Source organism: Phacochoerus africanus, chromosome 14, assembly GCF_016906955.1.
Source record: "Phacochoerus africanus isolate WHEZ1 chromosome 14, ROS_Pafr_v1, whole genome shotgun sequence".
Lineage (NCBI taxonomy): Eukaryota > Metazoa > Chordata > Mammalia > Artiodactyla > Suidae > Phacochoerus > Phacochoerus africanus.
Window position 1 is genome coordinate 42032417 of NC_062557.1, and position 15156 is coordinate 42047572.

The 15156-nt window shown below is 45.1% G+C and overlaps 1 protein-coding gene across 2 annotated transcripts in view; it reads left to right on the forward strand.

The window, feature by feature from the left end:
• Window positions 1–15156, forward strand: part of MYO1D (myosin ID) — a 370077-nt gene that overhangs the window by 211414 nt on the left and 143507 nt on the right. For both annotated transcript variants that reach the window (XM_047756630.1, XM_047756631.1), the window contains exon 20: window positions 3782–3895. In XM_047756630.1, the coding sequence (XP_047612586.1) occupies window positions 3782–3895 (114 nt within the window). The remainder of the gene's footprint in view (window positions 1–3781; window positions 3896–15156) is intronic.

A 15156-nucleotide genomic window follows, 5' to 3' on the forward strand; every position in this document is an offset into this window, starting at 1 on the left:
ACCTGGTTCTGTCTTTCCTGTGATCACGCTACGATGACTGACAGCATGTCTTGCCCTGGGTCCTACTGGATTAAAACCTGAAGGGAAAAAAAAAAAAAAAGCTTTAGTCACGCTTCTGTATTTTTAAGTTCCATGCAAAATAATGCCTTGCCTTTCTTCACCTGATAGCTTAGACAGTGTCATCTTTAGAAACTTTCCAGTCCCTAAGGATGTACCGCGGAGGTAAACTTGATATGACTTCAGTAGAGCCGTCTTCTTTAGGCTCTGGTTCTTTTTGAAACAGCCATGTTCCCATTAACCACGGTTCTAAAGTGTCCTCTAAGAGGAGAGACATGCGCATCTCACTCTCACTCGTAATACATTTCCTCCTGGTCCCGCTGCACAGGGGACCTGATCTCTGGCTCCCTGTGGAGCTGTCTACACCTACAGATGGATCCTCAGAAGTGTTGAAAGCAAGAGCAAGACAGGGATGGTTCTCTGGCTGAGGATGTTAGCTTGGAGGATAGAAGAAACAAGATCTTATCTAGCACTGAGTCGGATGTAGGTTTTCTCTTACTTTATGAACTGAAGAGGAAGGGAAATAGTGTCCCTAGGCCCTAATTACTTTCAGTTTGAATTTGCAAATCCACCTACGCGTAGAAAATGTTTTCTTTGCCGTTTAGAGGTGGCTGAGTTAGGCAGCTCAGAGCTTTAACTTGGTGACATGACGTCCTCCCCACTCACGTGATTCATGGCTTTGAGGATGATTTGAGCTGCTCAACCTCAAGGTAAAGATTTATGACCTGTTCTTTTTAGAAATTACACTTCTACATTAAAAAAAAAAAGAGTGTAATATTTCTAAGCAGTCCTTCAATATAATTGCTGCTTTGAGGTTTTTGTTTGTTGGTTTCCCGACTGACGCATGGACTCATCCTAAAAAGCACTGTACTCGCTCCACTTTTACCACCCGGCTGGTTGTTTTCTTGAATCTTGTGTGACCTTGCGAAATTACGCAATCAGGGGTTGGTTTGGTTGTTTTCTGTATTTTTTGGCAACACCCTCATGTATTTCTCAGGATGCTCTCACCAAAGATGCGGAGTCTGACTTTTACTCATTATTCAGATTCCGTTTTAAATGTTCTGTCTTTTCCATATGCTAAGATGGATACGGGAATGACTCGTGTTCTCCAAGAGGGTGTTCACGAACCAGTGTTCTGTTGAATATTAATTTTTTAAGGGGCGCATAACTAGGAGGTCTCATTGTGACTCAGCGGGTTAAGAACCCGACATAGTGTCCATGAGGATGCGGGTTCAGTCCCTGGCCTCGCACACTGGGTGAAGGATCTGGCGTTATAAAATATTGGCTACATTCCCCCATTTTGTACAGAATATCCTTGTAGCTTATTTAATACCTAATAGTTTACGTCTTAACCCCCAACCCTTATACTGCCCCTCCCCACTTCCATGGATAACATTGGTTCTCTGCATCTGTGAGTCTGCTTCCTTTTTTTTTTTCCTTTTGCTTTTTGGGGCTACACCCATGGCATATGGAGGTTCCCAGGCTAGGAGTCGAATCGGAGCTACAGCTGCTGGCCTACGCCGCAGCCACAGCAATGCAGGATCTGAGCCACATCTGCCTACACCACAGTTCACAGCAACACCAGATCCTTAACCCACTGAGCAAGACCAGGGATCAAACCCGCAACCTCATGGTTCCTAGTCAGATTCCTTTCCGCTGCACCATAATGGGAACTCCCTGCTTCTTTTTTTTTTTTTTTTAATTCACTATTTGTTGTATTTTTTAGATTCCACAGATAAGTGCTAGCATACAGTATTTGTCTCCCTTTGACTTATTTCAGCAGTGGATTTAATGTAAAACATAGATTTAATGGGAGTTCCTGTCGTGGCACAGTGGTTAACGAATCCAACTAGGAACCATAAGGTTGCAGGTTCGATCCCTGGCCTTGCCCGGTGGGTTAAGGATCTGGCGTTGCCGTGAGCTGTGGTGTAGGTTGCAGACGCAGCTTGGATCTGGCTTTGCTGTGGTGCTGGTGTAGGCTGGCGACTACACCTCCAATTCAACCCCTAGCCTGGGAACCTCCATATGCTGTGGGAGCGGCCCTAGAAAAGGCAAAAAGACAAAAAAAAAAAAAAGCCACATAGATTTAATGACATACTTTAGGGAAGTTAACCTATAGTACACCTGCTAGCATGTTAGGGAAGGGACAGAATGAATTGTTTCAAATGGGAGCTACTTTTTTTATAGCTTTATTGAGAGAGAATTTTCTTACCATGCAATTCATTTTTTTTTTTTTTTGTCTTTTCTAGGGCCGCTCCCATGGCATGTGGAGGTTCCCAGGCTAGGGGTCAAATCAGAGCTGTAGCCACTGGCCTATGCCAGCGCCACAGCAACACGGGATCTGAGCCGCGTCTGCAACCTACACCACAGCTCACGGCAACGCCAGATCCCTAACCCACTGAGCAAGGCCAGGGATCGAACCTGCAACCTCATGGTTCCTAGTCAGATTCATTAATCACTGTGCCACGAGGGGAACTCCACCATGCAATTCATTTTAAAGTATACAGTCGTACTGTAGTTGGGGTTGTGCATCCATCACCACCATCAATTGTTGAACAATTTCATTAACCCCAAGAGAAACTCCAAACCCCTCAGCTGTCCTCCCCCTAAACCTCCCATCTCTCGAAGCCCCACGAAACCACTAGTCTATGCCCTATTGCTATAGATTTGCTTATTCTGGACATTGCACATCGCTGGAATCATACAGTGGAGTCATACAGCCTATGGTCCTTTGTGACTGGCTTCTTTTACTTGGCATGATGTTTTCATCCACATTATAACATGTACCAATGTTTCATTCTTGTTATTGCCAAATTATATTCCATTGTCTGGATATATTATTTTATTTATATATTCATCAGTTGGTAGATATTTAGGTTGTGTGTACTTTTTAGCTGCTACGATTGAGGCTGTGGTGAACATTCAGGCAGAAGTTTTTGTGTAGACGTGTTTTCAGCTCCCTTGGGTAAATACTCAGGAGTGAAATTTCTAAGTTATGGTAAGTCTATGTTTCACCATTTGAGGAGCTGCCAGACTATTTTCCAAAGTGACTGCAGCGTTTTAGATCCCATCAGTCGAGACGAGGGGTCCAGTTTCTCCACATCCTGGCCAGCACTTGTTACTGACTTTGTTATCATCACCTCCATCCTAGTGGACGTGAGGTGGTTCTCATTGTGGTTCTCCTTTAGACTAAGGATGTCAAGCCTCTTTTCCTGTTTTGTTGCAGCCATTGGTCTATCTTCTTTGGAAAGGATCTCTTCAAATTTTTTACCCATGTAAAAAAAAAAAAAACATGTGGGACTTTTTATTATTGCGTGAGATACTCTAGATACAACATATATTCTCGTCTTTCTATAGTCAACATAAAGAGTTCCTTTTCAGATGAAGTGATTCGCAAAAAGACTTTCTCCTGTTCTGCGCGTTGCCTGTTTCACTTTCTTGATGGTGTCTGGGTTACGTGGTTTGGGGTCCTTTCAGGCTGTCTGTGTTTTTCTTGTTTTCCCTGTGAAATTGTAAAATTCCACGACTCTGGAACTATCCCCCCTTTCACTTCTCTTAAGTGTCTTTTGCATCCCATCAGGTGGCTGCAGCTGGTACACATCTGTTGCTGAATTTGCCCCCCCCCCCCAGCCAGCCATCTCTGCCCCTGGGTGTCTTCCCGACAGACCCTTTGATGTCGTTTGTGGCGAGAGACGTTATGGTTTGTTATTTTGTTTCCTTGCAGGTGAATCGGTTTAGTAAGGTGGAAGATCGGGCGATTTTTGTCACTGACCGTCACCTGTATAAGATGGACCCCACGAAGCAGTACAAAGTGATGAAGACCATCCCGCTGTACAACGTAAGTGTTCTCTGCTCCTCCCCGAGCAAAGGGCTCTTAGCCTGCTGCTCCTGGACCACAGGTGGGTCAGCAGACGGACCTCCAGAACCTTTGGCTTCAGGGAGCCCGGGAGTTCTGAAGTTTTATGCCAATCTCAAGTTTTATGCCCAAGTGTTTTCTATAAGGAGGATCCAAACCTTCCAAGAGAATAACAACACCCAAAACACGTTTCATTTTCGGACAGAGGACTCTGTGTTCTATGTGACCTTTCTTTTAAAAAAAAAATTATTAGAGTTGATTTACAGTGTTCTCTCCATTTCTGCTGTACAGCAGAGTGACCCAGTTATACATATAGATACATTCTTTTTCTCGTATTATCCTCCATCATGTTCCATCACAAGGGATTGGATACAGTTCCTTGTGCTGTACAGCAGGATCTCATTGTGTATCCACTCCAAACGCAGTAGTTTGCATCTACTCATCCCAAACTCCCAGTCCATCCCAAGCTCTCCCCCTTGGCAACCACAAGTCTGTTCTCCATGTCCCTGAGTTTGTTTCTTTTCTGTAGACAGGTCCATATGTGCCGTATGTTAGATTCCAGATAAAAGTGACATTGTATGGTACTTGTCTTTCTCTTTCTGACTTAGGTCACTTCGTATGAGAGTCTCTAGTTCCATCCAGGTTGCTGCAAATGGCATTATTTTGTTCTTTTTTCTGGCTGAGTAGTATTCCTTTATGTATATGCACCACATCTTTTTAACCCATTCATCTCCCGATGGACATTTAGGTTGTTTCCATGTCTTGGCGATTGCGAATAGTGCTGCCATGAACATAGGGATACATGTTTCTTTTTCAATGGAAGTTTGGTCCAGATACATGGCAGGGGGTGGGCCTGCTGGATCACATGGTCGTCCTCTATTTAGTTTTCTGAGGCACCCCCAATACTGTTCTCCATAGTAGTTGTACCAATTTACATTCCCACTGACAGTGTAGGAGGGTTCCCTTTTCTCCACACCCTCTCTGGCATTTGTTGTTTGTAGATAAGTGATCTTTCTTTATTCCTAATCCTACTCACTGCTTAAATGTTGTGACACAAAATGTATTTTCGTATATATTTTCGTAAGGCTTGTTGTAGGTGGAAACGGACTCAGGTAGAGAAACAGTAGCGAACTCCTTTATGAAAACATCACCTCTCTTTTCGATGGAAAAGTGAATGCCGTTTCCAGAAGTTCTTTTCACAATATATTTTACCTCTGCCCTGCATCCAAGTAAGTCACGCACTTTCTCCGTGGCGCTTTCACATTCTGTAATCATTTCTTATTTGAAGTAGGAAATGTGGTGGATGTCTCCTTGAATCTCAATATGAGACTGAAAATGTTTTATCCTGCTCTATGGGGTTCTTCAGCAAGTTCCTCCTGGATCTTTCCACGCACTGGGGGATCTTTCTCTCTCTGTTAAGGTCTGTGTTTGTCCAGTAATGGGATCTGTGAGAAGTATTATTTCAAGGGTACTTCAAATCCTTTTGGCCTCTGCCGAAGGGAATGTGAAACAAACTGTTTTGTGATTTTATTGTATTAAATCAAGAGTCCTGGGAGTTCCCGTCATGGCTCAATGGTAATGAACCCGAGTAGTTACCATGAGAATGCGGGTTTGATCCCTGGCCTCGCGCAGTGGGTTAAGGATCCAGCATGGCCATGAGCTGCGGCGTAGGTCCCAGATGCAGCTCGGATCCCACATTGCTGAGGCTGTAGCATGGACCGGCAGCTGCAGCTCCGTTTCAACCCCTGGCCTGGAAACTTCCATGTGCTGCAGGTGTGGCCCTAAAAAGACCCCCCCAAAAAAAAAATCTTGTTGATTGTGAGGTTCATTGAAGGCAAACTCTTCCCGGCTTTGCCAAATCATTTAGATCATCACTGCAGGCTTAGTACCTGATTGGAATTTGTCTCTGTTGAGCCATCCCCGACCCCACAAACACACACACACATCCCTTTTGGTCGAGAGGCGAATGGGTGGCAGCTAAGAGGAAAATGATGTCCAAAGACACTCTTGATCACATGTAGCCTTCTTAGCAAAGACCTGTAATGATATATTATCTATCCCAGCTGAAGCCTAAGAAACCTACAGTCTCGAGGTAGGAGGTGGAGGAAGATAATGGAGAAAGTCAGATGCTGTCAAAGTGTATCTCGTTTCTTTTCCTTACTTTCTATTAAAGGGAGACCCGTCTGGCACATGACACGAATTCACTAAGTGGTTAAACAGATCTCTGGGCAGATGCTCTCATTGCAAACTGCCTTCCCATCTCAGGTTGGCCGGTGTGTATTGACAGTCACTGTTGCTGCTCAGCGTCATCGTCAGTGTCGGCGATCCCGGTGTGTTAGACACAAACTCACCACCTTCTCAGTCGTGGCCAAGGTGAAACAGTGTCAGTAGGATGGATACGCAGTCACAGAGGCTCCGGTGCGCTGCCTGTATCCCCTGCAGTCCCTACCACTTCTGTGCACAGCCTCACTTCCAACAGCCGCACCTCTGTCAGAAGTCTCCCCCCCCCCCAAGCTGCCAGAGCCCTCTGTGCGCACACAGAGAGCTGGAAATGCACCCCCCCCCCAAAAAAAAATGACTGGTGGGTGTAGGGGTATAATTACTCCAACTCCACCACTCATGGGCCACGGTGATTCTGAGATGTGTTTCACACCGTTTGCTGGAGCTTTGCTGTAGGAATGAGCTGCAGCTGCCCACCCCCACCCCTACCCCAGGGAGCCACCTCAATAATGGGCCCCACTGGCTGCCTTCCCTTCCCTGGTCACCTCCCCACTCCCTTGCCAGGGGCCCCGCCCCTCCTGAGAGTCAGTTCTGATGCTCATCAGCCTTCATCCCCAGGTCAGCGCGCTGGGAGGGAAACTAACCTCTTAGGAGGAGCAGATTGAATGGGGCAGGGGCTTTGGGCTGCACCTATAAAAATGTGCCATCTGAAGCAAAGACGGCCACATATTACATCTGAATAATGAGATTTGTTATTGTATTTGTTATTTTATTCTTTATCCTTTTTTTTTTTTTTTTGGTAGGAAATGCTTTGAAATGAAAAACAGAGTTTAAGACAAGGAGCCTTTAAACATGATGATGCTAATAGCAGGGATAAAGAAGCCGGGAGGGGATGGAGGAGAAAGATGGCAATTTTAGTCAAGTTGAGTTTCAGGTATTGGTGAAACTTAGAAAGATGCATCCCGTAGATGACTGGAAGTAATACTGCACAGGGAAGGAGAATTCAGCAGTTAAGATAAAAATTTGAAAGCAGCTGCATGTATAACGAGAGGCTAGAATGATGAGTCTAGAGGGAGAAGGGGCAAGTGATTTGAGAGCATCCGTGCTTCGGGAGTGAGGAAAAGAGAAAGGAAATCTCTTTTCTTGCTGGCCCTCTGTCTTCCCCTCTCACTTTTAATACACCGAGTGAGCTCTAATTTCCATGCAGTTCCATCAGGTTATGAATTATTCCAGGGAGGAGAAGACCTCCGGGAACACTGTGTTTCAGAACCTGCTTGGAAGGTTTTCAGAAACAAGAGTCATCAATGGAAACATGTCCTTATGGGTCCCACACTTACCTCCTCTCCTGCTCTGCTCCTCGTTTCTCCTTCCACATGGGTGCTGTTCCTGTGTGAGTTGGGCTTTTCTGGCTCCAGGGAACCGATTGGGCTGATCAAGAAGGAGGAAAATTCCCTCTATCCCTCTTGAGTTCTTGTGGCCGGACCAGTGGAATCGACAAGAGACAGGTTAATGGGAGAAACCCCAATTTAATTTTGTGGGCTTGAGAGGTGGTAAGATGATGCTCAGAGAGTGACCCAAAGTCAGTCCCTTTTATGTCTTTCTGTGTAAAGAAACAATACAGTTGTGAGGATTTGACGGGGCAAAGAAAGTCAGGTTTGGGTGCTTAATTACAAGGGATGTATGCCAAGTTTGGGATAGTAAAGAAGTATATTTATACAGCCCAGAATTCCCCATTTCTGGTGATAATGATATCTTTCTACCTCTTGGTCCAGGGAGGGCATCTTTCACATGGGAGATTTATTTCCCGGTTTTAGAGAAAGAGGAAGGTCAAAGCATCCTTCTTGCATCAGCTATTTCTTTTTTGTCTTTTGTCCTTTGGGGGCCACACTCACAGCATAATGGAGGTTTCCAGGCTGGGGTTGAATCGGAGCTGTAGCCAATGGCCATACCACAGCCACAGCAATGCCAGTCTGAGCCATGTCTGTGACTGACACCACAGCTCAGAGCAACCCTGGATCCTTAACCCACTGAGTGAGGCCAAGGATGGAACCTGCATCCTCATGGATGCTAGTCAGATTCGTTTCCACCGAGCCACAACGGGAGCTCCGCACTGGCTCTTTCTTAAGTAACAGTAATTCAAAATAATCGATATGCCATTGAGGGATGCTGGGAGCCTTCCCTGGGCCCCACGATGACCATATACTATCTCAAGTAGTATTTTGGTTTTTAATAAGGATACATATGGTAGTCAGGGAAAGGAATCTCATAGAAACCCAGGAAACTACTCAGGTTTTAAGGCAGCTCTGAAGGACCGTGTTGTCCTGTGGCCCCTCAGCAGCATGGCGCTTAGCTGGTCCACGTTTCTGCCCTTCCCTCAGCCTCTGCTCCTCTTTATGCGTCGTCTTACTAACAATCGCCTTTCTTGCCCGTGGGCCCAGGCCGGTGCTGGGCTTAGATCTGAATCAGCCGTCCTGACACACCATCAGAGTTTCATCCTGCAGTAGCATATTGAACAGAGTGTCTCTGATGAGGCTTCACCATAGCAACCAGTTCTGCATGATCCAAATTGGTACTTCAGCTCCTTGTCAAGCACTTGCAAATCTACGCACAGTCGTCCCCGACTTGTTCCTAGCTCAGCGCAGATAATGACTGCAGTTGGTGTGGGGTACACATGACCTCTTCCTTCCACAGCTTTTGACTGTCCTCCTTGGGCCCACGTCTCACTTGGACCTTGGTCACAGATATAGTGCTGACCGTTGAGGTGGGTCCTCAGGTTTTCCTAGTGGGAAAGAGTCAGTGAGAGAACAGGCTACATTCCTTGGGCACACTTGGGCATCCTTGGGTCCTCAGATGTTTCCCACCCACCCCTATTCCATTTGCCACGACCCCAGTCTTGGTCAAGCAGGACCTGAATTGCACCCATGGATGACCACCAGAGGTAAGAATTCAGCCGATGCAGCGGTTTGGCCGTGCATCCAGCCCGTTTTTGAACCTGCTTCTCACCAGTGGCCTCAGCAGAAACGTGTTCCTTCTGTTTCCTCACTCCTTCCCGCCAGGCGGTATCTGTTGCCAATATTTGTTGCCTTCCTAACACACCATGCAAAGTCCTCATCCAGTTCCTTATCTCTCTCTTCTAATTCATTGAACTTCTATAAAGCAGCAGCACCCTAGTGCCCCCAAGCACTTAACTTTAATGGGCACATCCGCCAGCTCCCAGGGGGTCCCCTATGGGGGGTTAAGTGCCTGCTTCATCCCTCCAAACTGAGGCCACTGGCTTTGCACCCCGGGGTAGAGGTCCTCCTTCGTTCCTCCTTGTGGCGATGCTGCACCCATCGGCACAGCCCAAGAGCTGTTTCTTGCAGCATCCTGGTGCTCTTCTTTCTGCTAGAGCTTGAGTTTCAATGAGCAGAGACTTAAGGACCTTCAAGGAATGGCGGTTTCTTGGTCTTTTTAGGGCCACACCCGAAGCTTATGGAGGTTGCCCAGCTAGGGGTCAAATCAGAGCTATAGCTGCCAGCACAGCAACGCCAGATCTAAGCTGCATCTGTGACCTGCACCACAGTTCACGGCAACGCCAGATCCTTAACCTACTGACAGAGGCCAGGGGTCGAACCTGCGTCCTCATGGATGCTAGTCGGATTTGTTTCCACTAAGCCACGATGGAAACTCCAAAGAGGACGTATTTTTAAATTATACCTGAGTTAGAATAATAGTCTAAGAATCCCCTTCATTTGGGATTTTAGGCAGTTGTAGACCAGGCTGACTGGTTATACCTTTAATAACTAAACCATTCATTCAAGAAAGAACTACTCAGGGCTCATGACGTACCAGGCTGGGGGGTATTGGGGCACAGAAGTGTCAAACATTGAAAATCTCTGTCATAGTGCAACTTACATTTCAATGGGGGGAAATACAGACTATACATCTGTGTATATCTGTGTGTACATATATATACACACAGGCGGAGGATAAAGAGTGTGTTGTTGGAGTTCGCATTGTAGCGCAGTGGTTAACGAATCCAACTAGGAGCCATGAGGTTGCGGGTTCGATCCCTGGCCTTGCTCCGTGGGTTAGGGATCCGGCGTTGCCACGAGCTGTGCTGTAGGTCGCAGGCGTGGCTCGGATCCCATATTGCTGTGGCTCTGGCATAGGCCGGTGGCTACAGCTCCGATTCGACCCCTAGCCTGGGAACCTCCATATGCTGCAGAAGAAATGCCAAAAAAAAAAAAAAAGAGTGTGTTGTAATTTTAAATAGAGTGATCACGCCTCGCTAAGAAATTGACAGTGAAGCAAAGACTTGAAGGAGGTAAGGAATGAGCCACATGTTTACTGGGTGGAAAAATATCTTGGGCAGAAGGCATAGCAAAGAGAGATTTGAGCGGGGCGGAAGGCGCCTTCTAGGAGCCAGAGATATGCGCTAGCTTGATCTCGTGGCGGTTACACGTGTGCACACGTGTGTTAGAACCTGTCAGGCGGTTCACTGGCAATTTGTGCACTTTACCACATGCATGTTGTATGCCAGCAAAAGGGGGAAGCAGAGGAGAGGGAAAAGAGGAAGAAGAAAGCAAGCTGGCTGCAAAGGGGACAAAAGATGGAAGGAAAGTGAAGGAAATGAGGCCAAGAGTTCGTCCAGCCTGGGGGAGGTTTTGACATACTTCGGAGACAGCAGTACATGAGCCATTATCCCACAGCCCGTGAAGCATGTTAGCATCATGTTGGCTTCACGTCCGCCTCCAAAGAGCACGGCACCCCATGTCCCTGTGCTCCTGGGAGCAGCCCTAGGCTTTCCTCAGACGGGAAAGGAAGCCGCTGACCGAGCGGCAGTGGGCACCTTGTTTAAGGGAAGCCGGTCTGTTGGCCACCAGGACACATGAGCCTGGAGTGAAGAGCCCTCAAGTGTATGTGTGGTACACACCCTGCTGTGGCTGTGGTCCTTTCACTGGCTAGACAGGCTGCTCCTCGTTTTTTCCCAAGGTCAAGGGAACTATTTTATTGATTTTGTTGATTGTCTGTCCTCCTTTCATTGACCTCTTTTATTTTTTTTTTTTTTCATCTCGATTTTCTAGGTTTGCTCTGTTGGTCTTTGCCTTGCTTTCTGTTTTTGTTTTGTTTTTTTGAATTGGGGAATTAACCGCTTTAGTTTTTGCATTTAATTTTAAAAATGCATGGAAGATGATAAATTTGTGTTTGAGAATGCTTGGGCTAAACGTTACATGTGGACGGTGTGGTACTAGCCTTGTTCAATTCTAATTATTTTGTCTTTTCCATCATGATTCTTCTTTAAACCATGACTTGTTTAGAAGAGTCTTTTCAGATTATCATGTATATATGATAATTTACAGAGAGAGTGTGTATGTGTATGTGTGTTTTACAGAGCAGGGAAAGCCCACAGAATGACTTGAAGTTCATCTATTGCTTGTGAGACAGTCTTTGTTTCAGATATTTTTTTATTTCATATACAACCACATGAAGCTGTTGTCCTGCAGTCAACACTCTACTGCACTCGCATCATCCCTCAGTTATTTTTAAACATAAAAATTCATCAAATCATTATCTGTTGTATTGTTCCGACTAGGTTCTGTTAACTTGTAAGAAAAGTTCTTTGCAGAATTAAAAACCAAAGAGCACTAAAATTCAAAAAGGAGAAAAACCAACTCAAGGTAATTTTTCATTTCATGGTTTAGAATCTCCTACCTCTTCTCTTCCACTGCCCCATTTTCCATTCTCACCATCATTCTAACAGGTCAAAGCAATGTTATTAGTACCTTATGTGAGTAAACAAAATAGTCCTGGAGTTCCTGTGGTGACTCAGCAGAAATGAATCTGGCTAGTAACCATGAGGACGCAGGTTCGATCCCTAGCCTTGCTGAGTGGGTTAAGGATCCGACATTGCCACGAGCTGTGGTATAGATCACAGATGGGGCTCACATCCCACATTGCTGTGGCTGTAGTGTAGGCTGGAGGCTTCAGCCCCAATTCAACCCCTAGCCTGGGAACCTCCATATGCCGCAGGTGTGGCTCTAAAAAGACAAAAAAAAAGAAAAAGAAAAAGAAAAAGAAAGGAAGGAAGGAAGGAAGGAAGGAAGGAAGAGAGAGAGAGAGACAACAAAATAGTCCTAGGAGTACTTTGAGTGTCTGAACCAGAACTTAATATATCTTTTCTAGGAGTCCCCATTGGTTGTACAGTGAGTTATGAACTTGACTGGTATCCATAATGTTGCAAGTTTGATCCCTGGCCTCGCTCAGTGGGTTAAGGATCAGCCATTGCCATGAACTGCAGTATAGGTCTCAGTCATGACTCGAATCCCGCGTTGCTGTGGCTGTGACGTAGGCTGGCAGCTGTAGCTCCACTTCAACCCCTAGCCTGGGAACTTCCATATGCCATGGGTGCAGCCCTAAAAAGAAAAACAAAATTGCTGTTATAGTCATTTGTTGGTGATACTATCCTTTTGAAGAGTGATTTTCAAATGTTTTCAGGCTTGGTGTAATTTAAGTAAAACTAGGGTCATTGGATTGGCAGACCCCTGGAATATTTTTTTGATGTGTAGCACACCTTCTCCCACTGTTTCCTTCTGGGCAAATATTTTCACTTTTTTATTGAAACATGCTCTACATGCAGAAAAATGTATAATCTTAAGGGTGTACCTTGATGAATTATCACAAAGTGAATTCATCTATGTAACCATCCCCCAAAATCAAGATATAGGCTGTTAATAGGAGTCCCAGAAGCCCTCTAGTGTTCCCTCCCAGTCACTACCCCTTCCTTCCTTTTTTTCTTTTTTTTTTAATTACAGTATGATTGATTTACATTTCTTCAATTTCTCTTATACAGCAGTGACGCAATCACACACAATTCCCTGTGCTGTACAGTAGGACCTCATTGCTTATCCATTCCAAATGCTAGTTTGTATCCACCTACCAAGAACTCCCCATCCATCCCACTCCCTCCCCCTCCCCCCAGGCAACCACTCGTCTGTTCTCCATGTCTGCGATCTGTTTCTGTTTTGCAGATAGGATCATCTGTGCCATATTTTAGATTCCACATATACGTGATATCTTATAGTATTTATCTCTCTTTCTGACTTCACTTAGTATGAAAAGCTCTAGGTCCAGCCATGTTGCTGCAAATGACATTATTTTGTTCTTTTTTATTGCTGAGTCGTACTCCATTGCATATATGTACCACATCTTAATCCATTCATCTGTCAATGGGCATTTAGGTTGTTTCCATGTCTTGCCTATTGTGAATAGTGGTGAACATAGGGGTGCATGCATCTTCCTTCCTTTTCAAAGGCATAATTTTGCTCATTTTGAACTTAATATAAATGACATCAAACACTACCCGTTCCTTTTTTGTGTTTCTTTCAACCTTGTGTTTGTGAGAACATTCATATTATTCCACATAATGCCAGTTTGCTCATTTTCATTGCTGTGTAGTATTTCCTTGTAAAAATATATCACACTTTGTCTATCCATTCACACGTTGATGGATATTTGAGATTTTTTTTAAATCATTCTTTTGCATGTCTTGTGTTTATATGCATACATTTTTATTGGACAAATACCGAGGAGGGAAATGACTGTTCCGTGTTAGCAGATAATTCCAGACTACTTTTTCCAAAGTAGTCATACTGGTTTATACTCCCACCAACAACCCACGAAAGTTCCAGATGCTCCATTTCTCCTTTCAGCACTGGGTACTGACAGTCTTTTGAAGATTTTAGCTAATCTGGTAGGTATGTGGTAGTTATACACAGAGGGGTGGTTCTAGCTTAACTGAGATATCATAGGCATATAACATTGTGTAAGTTTCAGTTGTACAATGTGTTGATTCATCTATTGCAACATGATTGCCATCGTAGCATTAGGTGACACCTGCATCACATCCCATAATTACCATTTCTTTCTTTCTTTTTTTTTTCTTCCTTTTTGGGGCCACACCCATGGCATATGGAAGTTCCACACCAGGGGTCGAATCAGAGCTACAGCTGCTGGCCTGTGCCACAGCCATGGCCACACAGGATCCAAGCCACGTCTGTGACCTGCACCACAGCTCACGGCAGTGCTGGATCCCCAACCCACTGAGCGAGCCCAGGGATCATCCTCTTGGATACTAGTCAGATTCTTTTCTGCTGCACCACAGTGGGAACGTCTACCATTTCTTTTTTGTACTGAGAATGTTTAAGATCACATTCAAATATATAATACAGTATTAGGGGAGTTCCCGTCGTGGTGCAGTGGAAACAGATCTGACTAGGAACCATGAGGTTGCAGGTTCCATCCCTGCCCTTGCTCAGTGGGTTAAGGGTCTGGTGTTGCCGTGAGCTGTGGTGTAGGTCGCAGACATGGCTCAGATCTGGTGTTGCTGTGGCTCTTGAGTAGGCCATTGGCAACAGCTCCAATTAGACCCCTAACCTGGGAACCTCCATAAGCCATGGGTGCAGCCCTAAAAAGACAAAAGACAAAATGTATGTGTGTGTGTGTGTGTGTGTGTATGATACAGGATTATTAGCTGTAATCACCATGCTGTGTGATAGATCCTGAGAACTTGATCATCTTATATTTGGAAGTTTACACCCTTTGACTAGTATCTCCCCGTTTTCCCCATCCTCCCCCATGCCCCAGGAAGTCACCACTCTTCTCTCTATTTCTCTGACTTACCATTTTTCGATTCTACTGTAAGTGATTATCATACAGTATTTGTCTTTCTCTGTCTGACTTGTTTCAGATACCATGAAGCCCTCGAGATTCATGCACATCGTTGTAAATGGAAGGATTTCCTTCTTTCTCGTGGCTGAATGCATCGTGAATGTATGCCACGTCTTTATCCATTCATTCGTTGACGGATACACATTATGGGCTTTATTTCTATTTCCCTTATTGCTACTCAGATCAAGCCCCTTTCTGTGTGTTGATGGGTCATTTGGATATCTTTAGTGAGGTGCCCGTTCAGGTCGCGCATCATTTTTCTACTGGACTATCTCTTAAAAATTGATTTCTAGGTCTTTTCATATTCTGTATCT